This window comes from Schistocerca nitens, chromosome 1 (genome assembly GCF_023898315.1).
Source record: "Schistocerca nitens isolate TAMUIC-IGC-003100 chromosome 1, iqSchNite1.1, whole genome shotgun sequence".
Taxonomy (NCBI): Eukaryota; Metazoa; Arthropoda; class Insecta; order Orthoptera; family Acrididae; genus Schistocerca; species Schistocerca nitens.
In genome coordinates, this window is record NC_064614.1 from 777,369,006 (window position 1) to 777,391,373 (window position 22,368).

General features: G+C 44.3%; 1 protein-coding gene, 1 non-coding gene and 1 pseudogene across 2 annotated transcripts in view; 2 read left to right on the forward strand and 1 right to left on the reverse strand.

The window, feature by feature from the left end:
* Positions 1–22,368, forward strand: part of LOC126261767 (sodium- and chloride-dependent glycine transporter 1-like) — a 300,835-nt gene that overhangs the window by 148,415 nt on the left and 130,052 nt on the right. Inside the window, exons 4-5 of the mRNA XM_049958567.1 lie at positions 3,827–3,970; positions 15,747–15,960. Of these exons, the coding sequence (XP_049814524.1) occupies positions 3,827–3,970; positions 15,747–15,960 (358 nt within the window). The remainder of the gene's footprint in view (positions 1–3,826; positions 3,971–15,746; positions 15,961–22,368) is intronic.
* On the reverse strand, positions 20,518–20,592 carry Trnat-ugu (transfer RNA threonine (anticodon UGU)). Its single transcript has one exon. It is a non-coding gene; the product is annotated as a tRNA-Thr (tRNA).
* Positions 21,313–21,430, forward strand: LOC126210041 (5S ribosomal RNA; annotated as a pseudogene).

The window sequence follows — 22,368 nt, forward strand, 5'->3', positions numbered from 1 at the left end:
AAACAGACATTTTCGATGGAAGAAGTACGAGGCTTGATGGACGTGGACAATAAAGTTTCTAAAATATGTCCCGCGCAGGAGTCGTTGAGTTTTAGTAATAACGAAATTCCACAGTTGGGCAGAATATGCCGTCAGTCTTATGATTGGTTTGATGCGACCATCCTCGACTTCCTCTCCTGGGCTAACCTCTTCATCTCAGAAAAGCATTTGCATCAGACGTATTCAATTATTTGTAGGATATATTCCAATCTCTGTCTTCCCCTGCAATTTTCCGTCCATAGCTTCCTCAAGGATGGTGGAAATTATTCTCTGATATCGTAACAGACGTTCTATCATCCTGCCCTTTCTTCTTGTCAGTGTTTCCACATGTTACTCTCCTCGCCGATTGTGCGCAAAACCTCTTCATTTCTTATCAGTTCACCTGATCCAACTTCCTTATGTACCACAACAACTCTAACCATTCGATTTTCTTCTTTTACAGTTCTCTCATAATTCTGGATTCACTTCCATAATTCTATGTTCCACACGTACGTTATCAGAAGTTTATTCCTCAAATTTAGGCCGAGGTTTGACATTTGTTGGCTTCTTTCGGCTAGGTACGCCCTCTTTGCGTGTGCTAGTCCGCTTTTTATGTCGTCGTTGCTTCATCCATAATGTGTTATTTTCTTTCTTGGTAGCAGAATTCCTTCACTCTGTCTATGCTCACCAACTTTGATGCTAAATTTATCGCTAATCTGACTTTACTCCTTGATACTTTCATCTTTCTGCGGTTTACACTCAGCCAATATTCTACATTCATTAGTCTATTCATTCCTTTCAACAAGTCAAGTAATTCTTCTTCACTATCGCTGAGGATGGCAATGTCATAATTGTAACTTATCATTGATATTATTTCATCTTGAGTTTTAACTTCCCTCAAAACTTTTCTTCTATTTCCACCAAGGCGTCTTCGATGTACAGATTGAAAAGTAAGAGCGAAAGACAACATCCCTATCTTACATCTTTTTCAATTCGAGCACTTCGTCTCTTGTCTCCCACTCTAATTTTTCCCTCTTGTCTTTTGTACCTTTTGTGCATAGTATACATTACTCGTTTTCCGTGTAGCTTACTCCTATTTCCCAGAGAATTTCTAACGTTGCATCATTTTACATTGCTGAGCACTTAGGTCAGCAAAATGAAGGTGTCTTGATTTTTCTGAAGTCTTGCTTCCATTACCGAGTGCAATGTCAGAACTGCCTCTCTGATGCCTTTACCTTTCCTGAGACCAAGCTGCTGGTAATCCAACATATCCTCAATTTTATTTTCGATTTTTATCTATATTATTTGTGTCAGCAATTGCGATGGCGTGTTGTTAAGCTGATTATACGATAGCTCTCGCAATTATCTGTCCTAGAAATCTTCCGAATTGTATGGCTGACATTTTTCTCAAAGTTTGATGATGTGTCTGAGAGTCACAGATTCTACAAACGGGTTTTAACAGTTATATGGTTTTCACTTCCCCCAATGATTGTAGGAAATCTGAAGAAATATTATCATTATTTTCTGCCTTCTTTGATAGCATGTCTTCCAAAGCTCTGTTAAACTCTCTCTATAGTAACTCCCGTTTTCTCTACTATCACATTATCAGACATGTCCTCTGCCTTACAGAAACCCCTCGCAGATGCCTTCCGTGTCCTCTCTCTAGTGATCCGCTCTCTCGTCTGTGTTTCACAGTGGAATTCCTGTTACACTCTTAATGTTGCTGCCATTGCTTTTAATTTCGCCGAAGATTATTTTGATTTTCCTATACGCTGAATCTGTTCCTCAGATACCAGTTCATTTCTCGATTTCTTTAAATCTTTCCCGCAGCCATTTCATTTTAATTTCCTTGCACTTCCCACTTCATCTGATTCCCAAGCGACTTGTATTATCAAATTATTGCCTTTTGCTGAACATGTTTGTACTCCCTTTCTTTGTTAAGCAATTGAAGTTCGTCTTCTGTTATCCAAGGTTTCTTTGCAGTTATCTTTTTTAGCCATATATTTGTCCATCCAACTTCTGTGATTTCCTTTATAGGATGTGTCCATTAATCTTCATCTGAACTTTCTACTGTGATATTCGTTGCTGACTGCACTAGCTTGATAGAAATGTATAAAATTTTCTTAGTATGCAAGTCACTTCATGTTTAAATTAAAACTCGAACTTTCGAAGATCACTATCTTCTTAGACTGGAACTGGTAGCTGGGATGGAAGTGTGTCCTACTATCGTAGTTGTCTTACTTTCTGCTGGTTGAGATTCTCGGGTGGGTTTCTCCTTTTCCCGTTTCCCCAGGGGACATCACTGCACCAAAAGTAAGCCAAGAGCACCACTATGCGACAGCTATCCGTACTATCAGTCAACTCTTGGCACAGAAGATGATGAAGATTTTCAAAGACTCGAATTTCAACTCATACATGACGCGGCTTGAATAGCAAAAATCTTATACAAAACGTCAGAGCCATTTGATGATTGAATGCCAGTATAATATCACTTCGCGTGACTGCAACAGTCTGTCTGGTCTGAGGTCTTTGACATAGTCGATCTGCGTGCTTTTTGTGCGCATCTGTCAGTAAGAGCTCGAGTCATAAGGAAGCTGGATGGCATAGCGAACACATGTGTATAACGAAGCTGGTGACAATCTCACTAGGTTGTCGAGGATCAGACTAACTCTCTTCATTTCGCGGGCGCATTCGGGAGGACGATGGTCCAAACCAGCGTCCGGCCATCCTGATTTAGGTTTTCCGTCATTTCTCTGAATCACTTCACGCAAATGCCGGGATGGTTCCTTTGAAAGGGTACGGCCGAATTCTTTCCCCATCCTTCCCTAATCGTTTGGAACTGATGACGTCGCTGTTTGGTCCCCTCCCCCGAATCAACCATTTCACAGGTGTGAAGTTTTTGCGAGTGGGCATCTTTGAACACCAGCACTTGTGAGGTCGACCACACAATCCTGTGTCCGGATAATCATCGTGACTGAAGTGCCCGAAAGTACCGGTTCTCCAGGGTACCTGCCTTCGCCAGAGATCTCGCGGCACACATCTGCCATCAAAAGCATTATCACCGACTCAAAACAAAATGGGAAAGTTTCTCCTTTCAACTCCTTCTGTTCCGTAGAAGAATGTCTTTTATTGTGACAAGTATGTGTAAAAGGTGGTGGGTAGGATTTACTAACTCTCTTATATACATTTACGAAAAACTTATAAATTGTCAGCATGTAGTCATATTTACAAATGAATTTGCAATGTAAAAATAAAATGACTCGATCCAAATCAGTACGATTTATCATGGAAAGTGATCCACGGAGCATGAAACTAACTAACGATAGATGACAGTGGTCGAGTTGCAGGTATACTCGTCTCGTTATAACTGCGTTACGCGTCATAAATTTCCTTTGCTTCCTGTAATTTCGTGTTCCTCAGGTATAACTTACACTCATGAATGTTCTTTTTCTCTACTATTGGTCCGAGGGACACCGTCGAGAATTTTTCACCAATAATCATGCTGTTTTGGAACTTGCCCTCTTCATTTTGGTGCAACAGAGATAAAAAATTTCACAATTTTGTGATGACTGATGAATGATATTAAAATTCCTCGATCCACACGAGATATTTTTTCCCTTATGTCGTCTAGTTTGCAAGTATGAATCTGGAATAGGTTTTTCAAGGGTGGGTTTTATTTGACCACAATTTACTACGGTCTTAGTTTTCCAATAGCCAAATGCCACAAAGTGGGATGTTCTTCCACATTCAGATGTTTCATTATTGTGTTCGTTACAAATGTAAATGTTGTTCTTTCTCCCTGCCGAAGGAGTGGGCTTCAGTGCGCTGGTCATAGTGCTTGTGATCAACATCATCTACATGGTGGTAGTCTCGTGGACGCTGTTCTACATGTTCGCCTCGTTCAGCTCGGTGCTAGGCTGGGCGCGCTGCGACTATGACTTCAACTCTGACTGTGAGTACTGTTCTGTCCGTTACCTGTATTTTACAAATACTGTTTACTGCATAATCCATTAAATTTCAGGGATGCACCTCTGTCTCCCCCATCCCCCTTTCTCTTTCCACCTCCTTCTCCCCCTCCCTCTGGCCAATTCCTCTTCCCATTTCTCTCTATCCATCCTTTCCTCCCCCCTCTCTCTATCCATATCCTCCTGCATCCTCTCTCAGTCTATTTTATCCTCCCTCCTGTCTTTGTCCATCTCCAACTCCCCCCCCCCCCCCTCTGGCACTTTACTCTTTCTCTCCATCTCATCCTTCCCTCTCTCTGCCCATCTATTCTCTCAGTCCATCCTGTCCTTCCCCTCCTTCCCTTTTTACAGCTGCCCACTGCCCATCCCATCTACCAAATTCCTCCTATTCCTCCTATACCTCCACTATTTTCTACCAATTTCCTTCTTCCCCTCACTTGGAATAACTCATCATGTTCCTGTCTCTGTCCATCTCCTCCTCCTCATTTGGCCATTTCCTCCTCCCTCACCCTCTGTACAACTCCTTCTATCACTTTTGCTGTCTGTTGCCTCCTTCTCTTTGTAATTCTTTCTGCTTCATCCTCCCCCTCTCTATCAGTCTCCTACTTTCAGTCTCTCTGTCCTTCTCCTCCTCCTTCTCCCTGTCAGTCCATCTTTCCCTCCCCCTCTCTTTGTCTATCTCCTCCAGCTCTCCTTTTCTATCTGTCCCTACCTCCTTCCCCTCTTTCCATCCATCTGTCCATCCTCTCTCACCTCTCTCTCTCTCTCTCTCTCTCTCTCTCTCTCTTTCTCTCTCTCTCTCTCTCTCTCTCTCCCACACACACTCTTTATTCAGATTCCCCTCTACCCATCTCAAATGCATCCCAGCCATGCCCATTTGTATGTGAAGCCCTACAAAAGAGGTCTATAAAGCAGGCCAGTACTACTTCAACACACATGCCTTTCATGGAGGGCAGCCTACATGTTGGGGGCTTGAAAACAGTTTTTTGAACCTGAGATGTAGGGTGCCCTGCAAGGCAGATCCATAAAGCAGATTGTATTTATTCAAGTAATTCATTAACCTGTGTTTCATAATTAAGTATATTATTTTTGAGATTGGTGACAATAGAGAAATAGGCTGATAGTTTTGTGTCTTCTGCATTACCTTACCCTTGCCTGTTTTAAATACTCTGGAAATCTCCCTGATGTGAATGATACAGTTGTTATGTCTGTTAAAGGAGCTTGTATTCTCTGTATGCATTGTTTCAGCACACATATTGGCACTTCATCTATAGCAACTTTTTATTTTTTACTTTTCAATTCTATAAACTTTACGAACAGCCATACACTTTAATATATTTTATTTTATTCTGAAAGCAAGGGTACAGCTGTTGGTAAAGTTTATTGAGTTGAAAAGTGCATACCACACGATGTCCACTGGCCATAATGGACCAACAGATATTTCTTTTGTTTTGTTTTATACAGTTCTTCATACTCTGTGGTTGGTAGTAACATCACTGTGCTTAGTGCATAATTATTTATTGGTGCTACATTAGCTTTTGGGAATTTTTGCTGTAATTTCTCTGCACTACTTAAAAAACGCTCATTTATGTAATTTGCTAAGTGGTGTGTATCATTTGTTGCTTTAGCTTCAAATGTTCAAATATGTGTGAAATCATAAGGGACCAAACTGCTGAGTTCAACGGTCCCTAGACTTACACACTACCTAAACTAACTTATGTTAAGAACAACACGCACATCAATGCCCGAGGGAGGACTCGAACCTCTGGCTGGAGGGGCTGTGCAGTCCATGACATGGCGCCTCTAATCGCGTGGCCACTCCTCATGGCTGTTACTTTAGCTCCCTCAATTACCATTATTTTATTATGCTTTAGTTTGTCTCTGCCTGTTTTCTTTTTAATGACTGCCTTACTTTTCTTCTCTGCATTGTATATTATCTTGCCATTAAATCACATTTCTGCAGCAATCAGCACCTTCCCATAAATTATTTTGTGTCTATGATGGTAATTTAAGAACTGTAGCTCATTATCACTCTTTGAAACACGTCGCTCTGTTAAAGAGAGATTAATGATGCTACCTAGTTGTCTACCTAGATCTCTGCCCAAGAAAACATGCTGATTAAACTGTGCACAGTGGAATTAATACATGATAATTTTCGGCCAACCAGTCGTTTAATGGGTAAGGGTAATCTCAATAGTTCCCTAATTACACAAAGTGATTACTAACTATGAAATGAAATTCAGAGGTAAAATAAATCCCTGAGTGTATTAACAATAACTTAGTTTATTTACAGATCGTCAAATAATTCCGTAAAAGCTTCTACCTGATGTGAAAAACGCTAACAGTAAAACAAATAAACCGAAATTGGAATGTCCTTTGGTTCGCAAAGGATAGGAAAGTGTGTGATGCTAAATTCACCTTCCTAATATATTAAAAACTAACTGACCATAATCTGCTACTCGACAGCGTTCACTTACCATTTTCAGAATAGATATGAAGTGCCTGCCCTAGTTGCCATGTTGAACCTAATTGTGAAATTATGGAGGGTTACTAACTTGATCGTGATGTATACTGCCGGTTCTGCTCATAAACCTCTATAAGTACTGGGTGTGGGTGGTGCCGATTGCTTGCTAAGTGTGCCAGTTTGAAAGCAGCTACTGCATTGTCCATGGACGAGGACTTTACCAGAAATCTGTTGGCTGAAGTCTGAGCCTGAAGCGTCCTGGCTGTAGTATCCCAACTCAGAGTTGATTCGGAATCTGAACTGCCACTGCTGAGAGCAGAACTGAGAGTATATCCCTGAAAGCAGAGCCCACAGTGTGTAAAGAGCGCAGCACATGACCATTCTGTGAACATTTTTTGTGCCTCCGTTAGCAATTACTTATTAGAAAAGTTATTTTTCGCTGTACCATCACCAATGCAGGAAAACGCGGCCATCCCAGTCAAGTGTAGTGATGCTCTCCTTCCAGAAACTTTCATTTAAAAATCTTACAAACCGATGAGACCGATGACCTCACTGTTTGTTCCCTCCCCCCAAATCACCCATCTTATTTTTTGTAGTGCCTCTGGCACAGTGCTTTCTGGCATGGAAACACAAATATAAAGTAAAAATGCTGGGCTAGTCGCCGAACTATTATCCGAAGCATGTGACCATTATTTCCAGAGACTGTACGAATGTTTTCGAAAGTTTTCAGTGTCTTTATACGCCCTGGAATGCTCCTCTTAATAATGACTAAAAAAATGCCATTGCTGTTTAAGAATTCTCTTTCCATCAATGAAACGTTTTGCGGATGTTCCGAGCAGTGAAACTTATCGGTGAGGCGGCCAACTCGGATCGTCTTTCCAGGAAGCGTGTTGCACACAATGAATGGCTCTGGACCCATTGAGAATGCTGTTTTTTCCCCTTCATTGCAATTTCATTCCGTTGCCACTCGGGGAAGGCGCGGGCTGGCAGTGGCACAATTCGCAGCTCTTCAGTTAAAAGATTACGTGAAATAACACAGGAGAACATTACATATATAAAATAGGGGTACAAAAGATGAAATGTACACATGAGAAGAGGAAAGCGATTGGAGTTAAAATGTATAAAAAAGGGGCTGCTGGATGAGTCATGTTTACGTAAAATCCATGCATAGTTTAAATGGCACTTGATGAAGATGTGGCACATTAACTCTGGGGGCACGAACAGCGAAATTACAAACGGCGTTCGTAGTATGGAACAAAAACACTGAACACACATTGCACTGATATTACATGCATGGCGAGCACCAAAATACAATAAAGTAATTGAAGTAGAATTTGAACGACCTGCCAAGTGAGGGGGGGCCGGAGGAGAGGGGAAGAGAGAGGGGGGTTGACGGAGGACAGGGGGCAGGAAGGGGAAGAAGAGGTGGAGTCGGTAGCACACCAAGGGGCAGGAGATGGGGAGGGAGCGCAAGAACTGGGAAACCAGAAGTGAGATGGACAGGGGGGGGGGGGGGTTGAGGAGGGAGAAACGGCGGTCGGAGTGAAGGGAAGGAGAGGGAGTCCAAGGGACGAGGGGAAGAGCAGGGTCAGACTTGGAAGGAAGGATAAATATTGAGGGGGAGCACGTCATCCGCGATGGGTAGATGGTGGAAGTTCCTTTGGGAGAGAAGGTGGAGGGTGTGGAGATGGAGAGAGGGGGGGACACACACATCGGTAAAGGGGTTCAAATGGCTCTGAGCACTGTGGGACTTAACATCTGAGGTCATCAGTCCCCTAGAACTTAGAACTACTTAAAACTAACCTAACCTAAGGACATCACACACATCCATGCCCGAGGCAGGATTCGAACCTGTGACCATAGTGGTCGCGCGTCGGTAAAGGGGGAGGCGGGGGTGGAGAGGAATGGGGACACCAGGGGGTGAGGAGGATCGAGGCGGCGGTTGCTATAGATGATACAGATGTATTCAAGATGTGGGAAGGGGATAATGTCATACAGGATCCTCATGGGGGACGGGATACGCAAACGGAAAGTGAGGTGAACCGAATGGCGTTCAATGATTTGGAGGGCTTTATAGAATTTAGGAGAGAATGGTAGTTCATATCGCTAACTTTATACAAAAAATCGGCGCGGAGACACACGTGCAAAGGCAGACACTACAGGCGCGACCTCTGTCGAGTTTTTGGGGGACTGTTCGAATGTTGCTCCATCTGTGGCGCGCAGGCACTACAATCGCACTCTTTGCCGGAATGCGCACTCGCGGAGATAAAATTCAGATGTCAAAACTAATAACATTACCTGCCACTAAACATGTTATTAACCAGAAAATGTTTTTTTCTGAACTAAAGAAATCACCAGGTCCCACGTCTTCTCCAGCTGAAGCCCGCCAGCACGTTTATAAGATCTTCCACTAAACGTTGTTCAATCGATTCTTCAATAACTGAATCCCGGAAGCATCTCGTCCATATTTTCGTGGAAGAATAATCCATGGAATGTTCTGTGGAAATCCAATGTTCGGCTATGGCCAACTTACTCGGCTGCGAAAGGCGAGTGTGGCGATCATGTTCAATGCATCTTTCACGCACTGTGCGCGTTGTCTGACCACTGTAGGCTTTGCCACAATGGCACCGTATTCTGTAGATTCCAGCCCTCCGCTGTCCCAGATCGTCCTTCGTTGACACGAGAACAGCACAGGTCTCTATAGGTGCGCAGAAGATTACAGCGACATGATTTTCCCCAAGGTCTAGCATAATTTCGACGAAGTATTACTGAAGCACGGGAGAAACGTCCTCGAACCACTCCTTCTCCTCTTGATATTGTGGGTGGTCATGATTCTTCTTCCATAAAGCTGCGCTAATCTGATGTCAAGAATATCCATTACCTGTAAACACATACTGTAGGAGTTCCAGCTCCTTTGCAAGGCTCTCAACATCAGACACAACAGGATCACCGATGGCAAACACCTGAAGGCGGAACTGCAAAACCTCAGATCCATTTTTGGAGCCAGTGGTTACGGGAAGAATATGATAGATAAAACTATGACGACAACGGATGACGGCAATAAGAAAGAGCAGAAGAAAGCACAGAACATAGCCCTATTACCACAAGGAGTCACTGAACGTGTGCGCAAATTTCTCCGCCGAGCCGGCATCAAGCCAATGTTTCGGAGCAATAACAAAATAAAATACGTTATAGGTTCAAGGAAAGATGCGGTCGACAAGCTAAACATTTCAGGAGTCTCCGAAATCGGTTGCTGACTGATATATGTAGACAAGACAGGGCGGCCGATCAGCACACGAATTGTAGAGCATGAAAGATGTATCCGTATGGGACAACGCACCAGGTCAGTAGTGGCGGTACATCGGGATGAGTCCGATAAGGAGATAATATTCCGTGGAGCTCGGGTAGTGGCGAGACAATCATTTACATTGAGGAGGAAGATTAGAAAGGCGATAGAAATAGCCAAGTGATCTGCCAACATGAAAAGAGAGAACGAGTATAGGCTTCCGGCGTCCTGGGCGCCAGCAATGACAACGCTACAGCAGGACGGAGCGCATAAAGCAACTCACACAGGCGGCGGGAGACCGTGGTGGTCGTACGTACACAGAACGTAGGCACGCCGCAGCCCGCATCTGGCAGTAAGGAAACAACTCTACGTCCAGCTACAACCCCTTTTCAATTCGCCTGTTTCAAATGTTCCAATGTGTGTGAAATCTTATGCGACTTAACTGCTAAGGTCATCAGTCCCGAAGCTTACACACTACTTAACCTAAATTATCCTAAGGACAAACACACACCCATGCCCGAGGGAGGTCTCGAACCTCCTCCAGGATCAGCCGCACAGTCCATAACAGCAGCACGTTAGACCGCTCGGCTAATCCCGTGCGGCTCTCGCCTGTTTCCACCAATGGCAAGAAATAACGTAAACACCAATCAAGCACGTCTTTATCCACCAGTGACAAGGGGTAACACAAAGACCAATAGAGAACGCCAAACACCACTCCTCCTATCCTCATTTACCATCAAATTACGTACACTTCCTCCGCTACGATATAAGATCTAGAGTCTCTCTCGTTCAGCCCTCAGATCAGCACAAAGTTCTGAGGAAGGGCACTTTCAATAGTGGCCGAATCGTCGGACAATTTTATGTATTGACAATGCGGTCAACAACGCAGAAGAATTTTATTGACAACAATCTCAGTTCTCATTATGAAGTGGCTTCCTGTGCTTCCTACATGTAATTACATTTGCTCTCTACTATTACTCGCAGAACGCAAGTATCGTCTTCCTATTACTCTGTACTGACGCTCTCGAAGTCTGGGACCGAACGGGGCCTCGACCAGCGATGGGCGACTGGTTAAGTCAGAGTCGACAGGGGGCGCTGATCTCTGTCTTCCTGGAGGCGTGGCGCTGCCCGCTCTTTCAATTGGCTCTATGGATCAACGCCTTATTGATGCAGTTTCACGGCGTTGCGCTGGTCTGTGTGCAGTCGATGCTTTAGGACTGCACATATAAAATTCTGATACTGCAGAAAAGCGGGACACTTCTTGTTCACCGTGGGGCCACACCACAAATGTATCATCCACATATTACCGGAAGACGTTTGGATTAAGTTCTGACGAATCAAGTGACCTCTCCTTAGAGTCATGCATAATAGACATTTTCTGTCAGAGGGGAGAGAGGACTACCCATATCAAAACCACAATTGCTCAAATTATTCAATGCTGAATTGAAATGATCAATTTATTGATGAAGTCAAGTTGAACTCACAGTTGTGTAAGAGTCAGTCTCGGAAAAAGCACCACGTCTTGCTCTTATTAAGCATTTGCTAATTTACATGTCGGTCTTGGATTTCGTTTAGGATTACACGAAATATATTGCAGCTTCAGCAAAACTTGTATAAAACTGTTTCAACATCCATATCTCCTCTGTTCCCCATATTTCTAATGAAATTATCGTACTTAAAAATGCTATTCCGGTACAGCCACGACTGCTTGAAAACAAACGGTTGCTTTTTAACTTGTGTAATTATGACAGAAGATGGGAATCCGTCTCTATGACAAGGCACAGTCGTGGGCCACTTACATCGTGTTTTACTGCTGTGGTACTCAAAGAATACTCATCATAAGTGTTCATACGTAGCACAATACTAGTTTTGCTATAAAACAAGCATTCTTCGATCTAATGCAATTCATTGTTACAACTCTTATTAAATGTCGTAGTTGTGACAAAAAATTTGGCCCATCATAGATTAGAGGGCAGGGAATAAAGTACTTCATGAATGCATTTTCGACAGTAGAAGTGGTATATGTGATATGTTCACCGTGTTGAAGACAGGAATTGCCCGCATCTCGTGGTCGTGCGGTAGCGTTCTCGCTTCCCACGCCCGGGTTCCCGGGTTCGATTCCCGGCGGGGTCAGGGATTTTCTCTGCCTCGTGATGGCTGGGTGTTGTGTGCTGTCCTTAGGTTAGTTAGGTTTAAGTAGTTCTAAGTTCTAGGGGACTGATGACCATAGATGTTAAGTCCCATAGTGCTCAGAGCCATTTGAACCATTTGAAGACAGGAATTGTGATTCTGATAAGCGAAATCGACGAAAGTTGTGTTACTGTTTATGTTACTATGGAAGGAGCGACAGGAAAATCTGTTTATGTATATTATTTATTTTGATTTTTAGTTGCTCCTACCATTGCGTTATCGTCACATGATGAATATTTTCTTATTCTTTTTGGCATTTTTATTTCTATGAAGGTTGGTGGTAACGATGGAGGAAGGGGAACCTTCCTGTGTGTTGTGCATTTGGCGAGGGAATGGTGACTCGGCTCGATGTTTGTACTAGCAGGTGGGTCAGGATACCTATAAAGCACACCATGTATATAGTGCATATTGCATATAGATTAGGAGGCAGAGGACTCAGGGAACTTCATTTCACCAGTGTTTACTGTTTGGTTCCGAAATTCTGATATATCATTGTGATCTGTAGCTCAGTATCCAAAATGGAGTCATAATTGCAATCGATCACAACGGATTTTTCAAAACATTAAGCAGATGCACATATACTGTGCGACAAAAGTAAACCGCGGTTTTTAGTGTTTCGTGACGACGAGACCCAACAGCAAAATCATCAATGGTTATCATTTCTCGCATTTACTGAAAGAACGTTTCTCCTGTTCATTAGCTAGGCTATTTGATGGAAGACTTGATACTGGCTTCGCTGTTTTCCTCATCTGGATAGACGCAGGAAATAAACCTAAGAAACACGTTAGTAGCAGTGGGACATTGCTCAACGGTTGCCATTTGTCACCGATACCATCGCTTTCAACCCGAGAAAAAATTTATTCGGTTTTTGTCCTTTTATCCACATTAAGCGAGAGACAATACAAAGTGACTTAAATTACTCGCTGCATGGGATGAACAGAAACGCCGCCGACAACGTTTCTGAGGATGTTCAGGGACATTTCCGAAGTATTGTCGTGTAAGAGGCCGGTGACTTCCGATAGTCCTTTACAGAATAATAATGTATTTACGTTCAAAACAATACCTTCAAAACAGCACTTAATATACAGTCGTCAAAACGTATAAAAAAACAGAGTAATGTGCAATAGCCCTTAGACAGACGCAAAACTACTGTGACGTGGTTGCCGTCGATGTGCCATTGCATTCAGCGTATCCATACACGAGACGGATATCGGCCGAATCTCCATCAGCAAACGTGTCTATACCGTTGTTTCACTGTTAAAATACATCACTACTGGAAAAACACACGCGAGACAGAATGGTCAGTACTGAATGCAGACTTGAGGGTGAAAAGTGCGGCATTAGTGTTGCCAACAGCGAGCCCCGGGAATAAGTGAAAGAAGTTTGCTTCCAAAGAGAGAAACAGCGCAATCCGTTGGCATTTGACATGTTTTAAGTCTAATACAGATACAAAGCTATCTGGGACTAAGAACTCGAACTACTGTGCAACGAGCCACTGGCGACTACACGTTCCTTACACCAAAATCCGCAGGAAGTGTCCCTGTAAACGGAGGAAGGACAAGAATATGGAAACATCGAAAACACAGCGCATTACCATGCCTCATATGGCGTAGGAAAACCGTTCGCATTCAGAAGTTTCCAATCGTCTGAAATGGAGAAAGGAATGTCCTGCTTCGTTTTCAACGGAATCTTGTGCTGTTCTTACTGGAAAAAAGTGGCTACTTCAGGTAACGATGATAGAGGTGGATAGCGATCACGCACCCTTCATTCCAAAGTAGAGCACAAAGGCTCAATAATACTGAGACCTCTTGACTGTGGTGGCCAAGGCAGGTGCAACTGTTTGCCCTCGTGCTCACAAAATCTGTGTGGACAGTGGCTCAGTCTTCTTGGAACACAATATCACCATTGAGGAGCAAATATTATACAATGGGATGAACGTGATCAGCCAAAGCGATGATGCGACCACGCAGAGTAACCAAGGGGCTCATTGAACAACGCAATATGGCTGCCCAAATCGTAACCGAACCCCCGCCGTGTTTAACTCTCGGGTCGTGAATACGGACAAAAGTTGAAAACCGTGTACAACAAGACTTATCCGACCAAATGACTTCCCTCTATTGCTCTGTACTCTAGGTTTTATGGTTTCGACACCATGTTTTTCTGTTACTGTCATTTCCATCACTGACGAGTGGTTTTGGAATTCCAGCTCGCCCTGCAATTCTCAGCTTGTGGAACTCCCTTCGTGTTATTTTGGTGCTGACGGGGTTTGCGAGTGCGACATTCAGCTGTGCAATGACATCTGCAGCCGTGGTACTCTTAATTTTTCGTCACAACCTCTTGAACGACTATCGGTCACGATCACTCTACCATCACGTTTCCGACTTTGATAAAGGTCGGATTGTAGTCCGATTGCAGTTTATCGTATTGCGACATTGCTGCTCGCGTTGGTCGAGATCCAATGGCTGTTAGCATAATATGGAATCGGTGGGTTCAGGAGGGTAATACGGAACACCGTGCTGGATCCCAACTCATATCACTAGCAGTCGAGATGACAGGCATCTTATCCGCATGGCAGTAACGGATCGTGCAGCCACATCTCGATCCCTGAGTCAGCAGATGGGGTCGTTTGCAAGACAACAACCATCTGCACGAACAGTTCGATAACATTTGCACCAGCATGGACTATCAGCTCGGAGACCATGACTGCGGTTACCCTTGACGCTACAGCATCATGATGGTCGCATCCGTATTTGGCGACATCGCGGTGAACGTACATTGGAAGCGTGTATTCGTCATCGCCATACTGGCGTATCACCCGGCGTGATGGTATGGGGTGCCATTGGTTACACGTCTCGGTCCCCTCTTGTACGCATTGACGGCACTTTGAACAGTGGACGTTACATTTCAGATGTGTTACGACCCGTGGCTCTACCCTTCATTCGATCCCTGCTAAACCCTACATTTCAGCAGGATAAAGCAGGACCGCATGTTGCAGGTCGTGTACGGGCCTTTCTGGATACAGAAAATGTTCGACTGCTGCCCTGTCCAGCACATTCTCCAGATCTCTCACCAATTGAAAACGTCTGGTCAATGGTGGCCGAGCAACTGGCTCGTCACAATACGCCAGTCACTACTCTTGATGAACTGTGGTATCGTGTTGAAGCTGCATGGGCAGCTGTTCCTGTACACGCCATCCAAGCTCTGTTTGACTCAATGTCCAGGCGTATCAAGACCGTTATTACGGCCCGAGGTGGTTTTTCTGGGTACTGATTTCTCAGAATCTATGCACCTAAATTGCGTGTACATGTAATCTCATGTCAGTTCTAGTATAATATATTTGTCCAATGAATACCCGTTTATCATGTGCATTTCTTCTTGGTGTAGCAATTTTAATGGCCAGTAGTGTACTTTCCAGGTTGTAACATAGCGGATGTTTTTCCGTCATCCTTGTATCCAGTATAAGTCTTCGTTACGTCGGCTCTTGGAACACTAAACGCTTCACGTGCCTTGGTTAGGGAAGCACACACCATACAAGTACGAACAGTTTATCCACTTTCGAGTTCAGTTGGCTCCGATATAATGCACTTACTAGACAGGACACTTTTCTTACTGCGACTGGCAGTTTCAACTTATTATTCTTACTATACAGGTGCCACTAGTGGTCAAATACAACAGCGCAAACTACGAGCTTGGCTAGCATCTGAATTTCTGTTCAAGCACGAATATCTCTCTGTGTTTCCGTATTTTTGTCCAACCTCTGTGCACAGAAATTATTCTCTGCAGTCCATGTGCTAATGCTGTGGATGCTCCTTTTCCCCAACAGACTGCTACAGTGAATGGGAGAACCAGAGGTGCATGGATCTCGGCGTGCCGGACGTGCCCATGACTTTCAACAATAGGACGTGCGTGCCGGTGGACACGCTGTGCAGCGAGCACTTCATGGCCATGAAGGACGCCCACACCTGCTCCAACGGAACCGCGGACGTCCCTCTGCGCTCACTCGTCAAGCGCGTGCTGTCTTCGGAGGAGTACTACAAGTACGCACTGCCCACTTGCTGCCACAACCGTGCTATCTTTATGCAGGCGATATTTGATTGCCCCCATCTCAGCCATCTCAGCAGGCAAAGATCCTGATATCGCTCCTTTACATGCAACCGGGTTAAGATGTTACGCGTATTCTCATTTGCGAGGGTCTTCAAAAACTAAGTTACACATTATTATGGCAGACCATGTAACGTTTATTACTTCAAAGTGTCACAGACACATGACACTACTTTTGAAAATAGTCACAAGTCTCTGTAAATCAATGTTCGGAACGTTCTACAAATCGCTCAATTCTTCCACTACAGAAATCTCTTCTTTGGTCAGGGAGGCATTCGAGAACCGCAGAGTGACCGTCCCGTCCTCACTGTTGGAAGATCTCCTTCCCCAGATGTTCTTCCTCGATCGCCTGGACATTGTCGTCTGTGGTCGAAGTCGATGGCCTTCCTTCCGGATCAGCATCGTCCACGACTGTGAGGCCTTGGTCAAATTATTGGAACCATTTCACTACAGCTGGACGTGCCATTGCATTTGGTCCGTACACTGCCAGAATTTCACTTTGAATATGTGTGCAATGTGACGTTTTCCTCACAAGAATCGTATTATTCCGTGTACTGCGGAGTGCCTTGCCAACTGCTACTGTATATCCCTCGTACACTGTGATTATCCATACCATAGCAGAACTTCCTTTGCACGAAATGAGGCTCAGAATGCGCCACCCTCGTTGCGATGTCGTCTTATCACGGGACGACGAGTGTAACTTACTTTCTGAAGCCCCTAAGTATAAAGGGTAGTCAAATGAAAATGAGAAAGATGCGAAGAAGTAACTAAAGTGTTATTTACATCAATATTAATCGTCATAACTGATAATACATTCGTCCCACTGTGATACAAGACGGTCAATGCCTTGGTAGAAAAATGTTTGCGGTTGGTTACGGAACCAAGATTGTACCCAGGAGTGCACATCTTTGTCCGAATCATGTCGACGCCCACAAATGTCCTTCCAGCTTCAAAAATAGGGATATCGCGTGGAGAGAGAGCGGGACTGTGTGGACGACGTATAGGGCTTCCTACCGAAACTTCTGCAGCATAGTCGAAACATGTGGACGGGTCCACTTGCTCCGCGGCTGTTTCGACTACGCTACAGAAGTTTGACTGGGAAGTCCTTACACACCCTCCATACAATCCTGATTATACATCATGTTTCCTAAGCAATCTCCTTTGTAAAGTGACCATATATTCCTAACATCCTACCACCAATTGAAGCTAAGCTACGTTGAGTCTATGTGATCACTTCATTTCATATCACACAAACTGTTGCACCAAGATTTTTTGCATAGGTTGAATGATTCCAGCTGTGTCTAAGTGATATTGTGGTCATAGGGTACTACATTATTGCCTTAAGCGAAGTGCAGAATTTTACACGTCTGAAGATTTGAAGCAGTTTGCCAGTCTTGCCACCACTTTGAAATATTACCAAGATCTGACGGAATATTTGTGCGCTTTTTTCAGATACCACTTCATCGCAGATAACTGTATCACCTGCGAAAAGTGTGAGGTTACTGTAAATATTGTCTTCCAGGCCAAATACTGCAGTTCAGTTTGGTTTGTAAACTCATGAGAGACACTCCGTTCTGGAATTAAAAATTCCATAACGATACAATATACATAATGCGTTAATTTATATGTCGGCGTTGCATTTCGCTAAGAATCCCTTGGAGTACATTGCAGCTTCAGCAAAAATTAGATTAAACTGCTTCAACACCAACATCCATGGCTTCTTTATTCAACCCCCCCCCCCCCAAATTCCTCCTCAGCGAGGAATGAGTGTACCCCATCTGTTTGCTTCTTGTGTAAATCCCGTGTGCAGGTGTGAGAAACTCTTCTAAATGTTGCTTAGCGTGTATCTGAGTCGGGAAATCGGTACCATTCATCTATTGAGATATAGAAAACCGCTCAAAATAAATCCAGATTGGCCGCCACATCCGGACTTCGTTGATTCGCTGGCGGATCGGTAATGTTGCCAGCGCGCCTCGCCATCCCGTAAGTGGGCTCTTTAACGTACGCGGCTAACCGGGCAAGTATATGACATATTGTGTAATCCATGGGACTGTGTTCTAAGAATTACATAAAAAGTGAATGCACTCGAAATGCACCACACATTTGTGAATGGGAGAGAAAATAAGGGAAGTAATGATGGACAAAGAGGTGGCCCACTAGGAAGATAGTCCCGGTAGGTTTCGCCAGTTGTTATCCTTGCCGATTCAGCCCTCGTTGTATCAGTTACATGGAGTGATTGAGCGAATAGCTCTAATACTACAGTGCATTCTGTTGCCCTATACCACTCTCTTTGGTTTGCCTTCAACTTTTATTTTTTACAATGCTTTTCAACTCACTGTATCTGTATTTGTTACTTTCTGTGGTATAGTCATTGTGTATTGGTACCGTTCTTATGGAACTTGACAGTCATATCCTTCCAACTATTCTAAGTAGATTTGTCTGAGTTGTAAGGACGTTTATCTCAAAAAATGCCAAACGGATAACCAAGATATGACGCCAGGGTACTAGCACTCCCTACACAATGCTAAATTATTAAAAAAGCGTATTGTCCATGATGAAACTAAACAGCATCCCTCTGTTACAGAAGCCAAGGATGTGTAAAAGAGTGGCGGTGAGGGGGAGCTGGACAGAGCAAGCAAGAAAAGACGTTTTAAAATTTATAGAAGATTTAAGTTCAACTCATCGATGCTAGATTAACTCAAAAATACCGTAGAACTCTCCAAGAGTTGAGAATGCTACGTAAAAATACAAAACCTGATTAAGACCAAATAAAACTTTCGCTTGCGACCAAGAGGAGGCGTTAATTTAAGAGGATAAAGTTGTTAAGCTATTAATTCTACCAACCGTCTGTTCTTTACGTACGAGAAATAGCCTTTGAATTGGCAGAAAGAAATAAAATTTGTCACAGGTTTCATAAAAGAAAAAAAATGGTTCAAATGGCTCTAAGTACTATGGGACTTAACATCTGAGGTCATCAGTCCCCTAGACTTAGAACTACGTAAACCTAACTACCCTAACGACATCAGACACATCCATGCCCTAGGCGGGATTCGAACCTGCGACAGTAGCAGCCGCGTGGTTCCGGACTGGAGCATCTAGAACCGCTCGGCCACCGCAACCGGCTCATAAAAGAGGGCGTGGCCATGAAAATACAGGCTTGCACAACCAAATGCTTGGTAACAAAAATAAAGAGGATACTAGGTGTAATCGAAAAGAATTTAAAAGCCGTTTTCAGAACCTGCATGGGGTCTTTTCTAAATGCGACTCACAGCTCGTCGTATATACTAGTACAACACAAATGAAAGTGGAACTACAGTGAAGGGTCTGCCAAAATATCTCCAAAACGAACTAAACTGCACTATTCAGTCACATTAATGTGATCACCTGTAAGACGCCTGACTAACCACCTTCTGCAGCGCGGACCGCTGCCAGACGAGCAGGAGGAGAGTCAGTGTGGTTGTGGAAGGAAACGACACGGAGGTGGACCTATAATAGCTCCACGGCTGAGATCCTTGGCGCCAGTAGCCCGATCGAGGTGGTCCCACAGACTGTCGATTGGATATAAATCCGGGGACTTCTGTGACTCAGTAAACTAATCTTGATGCTCATCGAACCACGCACGTAAGCTGGAAGCGGAGTGGCAAGTTGCACTGTCCTGCTGATAGATGCCATAGTGCAGAGGAAAAATAAACAGCTCGTACGGATGGACATGGTCCCCAAACATAGATGAATACTTTTGTTGATCCATTGTGCCTTCCAGAATGATCTCATGATGAGATCACTCAGGGAATGCTACGAAAATATTCCCCAGACCATAAAGATCCCTCCTCTGGCCTAGATGCTTACGACGAGTGTTGCAGGGTGTTTACTTGCAGACGTTTCACGCCGATGGAGCGTAAAACGTGATACGTGATTCCCCTGCAAAGGTCACCTATCGCCACTCACCGGATGTCAAGAGCGATAACGGCGTGCAGATTCCAGCCTTCGTCGCCAATGAACAGTAGTCAGTTTGGGTACGTGAACGAGGCGCCTGCTGCGGAGGCCCACACGCAGCAACGTTCACTGAACGATCGTTGAGGAGACACTGTCGGCAGCTCCTTGGTTCATTTGGGCGATCAGCTGCTCAACAGTGGCAGGTCTCCGCAGTCATCGTTCACTGTGTCATCTATGGTCCGTGGTGCACCACAGTTGCCCCGGCGTCAGTTTTGGATAGCGCCATGTTGCCATTGACGGTATACTTCAACCTCGTCGGCACGCGAACAGTTCAAAAACTTGGCTACTTCGGAAATGCTTCCTCTCTTGGTGCGAAAGCCAACGATTATGCCCTTTTGGACATCAGATAAAGCGCTCCTTTTCCACAATGTGAGAACGACTAAACTATATGAAGATGCCATTGCCGACCGTGCAGCTCTCTAGAATGAAATTACAATTAATCAGTACCATTAGCTGCTGACAGGCGTTGATATACATCAAGGGGGACAATTGAAAATGTCTGCCCCGACCGGGACTCGAACCCGGGATCTTCTGCTTACATGGCAGACGCTCTATCCATCTGAGCCACCAAGGGCACAGTGCATAGTGCGACTGCAGGGATTTATGCACACGATTTGACTGAACTCTTACGAGAGTCGGTGGATTGTCTGCCGCCAGTAATGGGTATAATGGCAGGGGCACTACGAATGTAGTGTGTGGACTATAAGTTGAGAATTTGGGTCTCACAGGGAGCGTGCAAGGGATAAGACCCTGCAGTCGCATTATCCTCTGTGCCCTCGGTGACTCAGATGGATAGAGAGCCTGCCATGTAAGCAGGAGAAGCCGGGTTCGAGTCACGGTCGGGGCCCACATTTTCAACTATCCCCGTTGATGTATATCAACGCCCGTCAGTAGCTAATGGTATTGATTTAATTGTAATTTAAACGACTAAACTGTTTTCCGCCCCCCCCCCCCATCCATGACACGCATTATACACCCTCCACCAATAGTGAAGAGATCGATCGGTTGTGAGTGGTTATTACACGTTGTCCTTGAACATACACGATGGTCACATTAATGTGACTGGGCCATACATTTTTCTTAAATAAAATGTAAACAACATTATGTATCTTACTAATTTTGAGTACATTTTGGCTAAACAAATGTGGTATATCAGTCTAATGTTGGGAAATGGCACCGGACAATATAATATCTTTAATTTTCATGGGCCTTCTTTGTATGTGGGGAAATATATAAGCACCATTTCTCACATGAATAGTAGGTCCGTCAAAATTAATGATAATAAATTAGACTGTGCCAAGGGCCTTGCCGCAGTGGTAACACCGGTTCCCGTCAGATCACCGAAGTTAAGCGCTGTCGGGCTGGGCTAGCACTTGGATGGGTGACCATCCGGTCTGCCGAGTGCTGTTGGGCACTCAGCCCTTGTGAGGCAAACTGAGGAGCTACTTGATGGAGGAGTAGCGGCTCAGGTTTCGGAAACTGACGTACGGCTGGGAGAGCGGTGTGCTGACCACATGCCCCTCCATATCCGCATCCAGTGACGCCTGTGGGTTGAGGATGACACGGCGACTGGTCGGTACCTTTGGGCCTTCAAGGCCTGTTTGGGAGGAGTTAATAGTTTTAGAATAAATTAAACAGTATTTATAATAAATTAAACAGTATTATGTGCCCACCACGGTAGTCGCGCTGGCACGCTCACCTCGGATTGAATCCATCGGCGGATTAACGATGAAGGACGGCGTATTGGCCAGCTTGGATGTGGCTTTTAGGCGGTTTCCCACATCCAACTGAGTGAATACTGGACTGGAACTCATGTCCTGCCTCAATTACACGACTTGGCAAATATATAGAAAACGTTTCCACTGTTTCACAGTCTATGTGCAGAAATTTGGGGTAACCAAATTCTAACATTCTGCGTGGTGTCTGTTTGTTCTAAGTCGTGTCTCCCTACCACATTCGCGCAACGACGCTCTGAGCGCGTTTTTTAGGGAATTGACTAGTTTGAACCTGGGACCTGTTAGTGGTAAGGAGACGCCAGACCACACATGACATGTAGAGTTCAGAAGAGTTCAGTGAGACTAGCGATGGTATAATCAAACACTTAATGATTTCAGCGTCAGCTCCACTGCACTCCCTGTAAAAGAAGCTTAATACTAACTAAATTTAGTGGAAGGAGTTCAAGGCTGGTAAAATAACGTCGAAAAAGCAGTTAAGTTTACCATTGGAATTTTTATTCTACTCACAAAACATTGTTTATAAATTGCACTATTGATAAAAGGAAATGTTTTAATACAGGATGATAAAAACCAACTGCGTTCAACAAAAATGTGAACGAATATTCCCTGAATGGG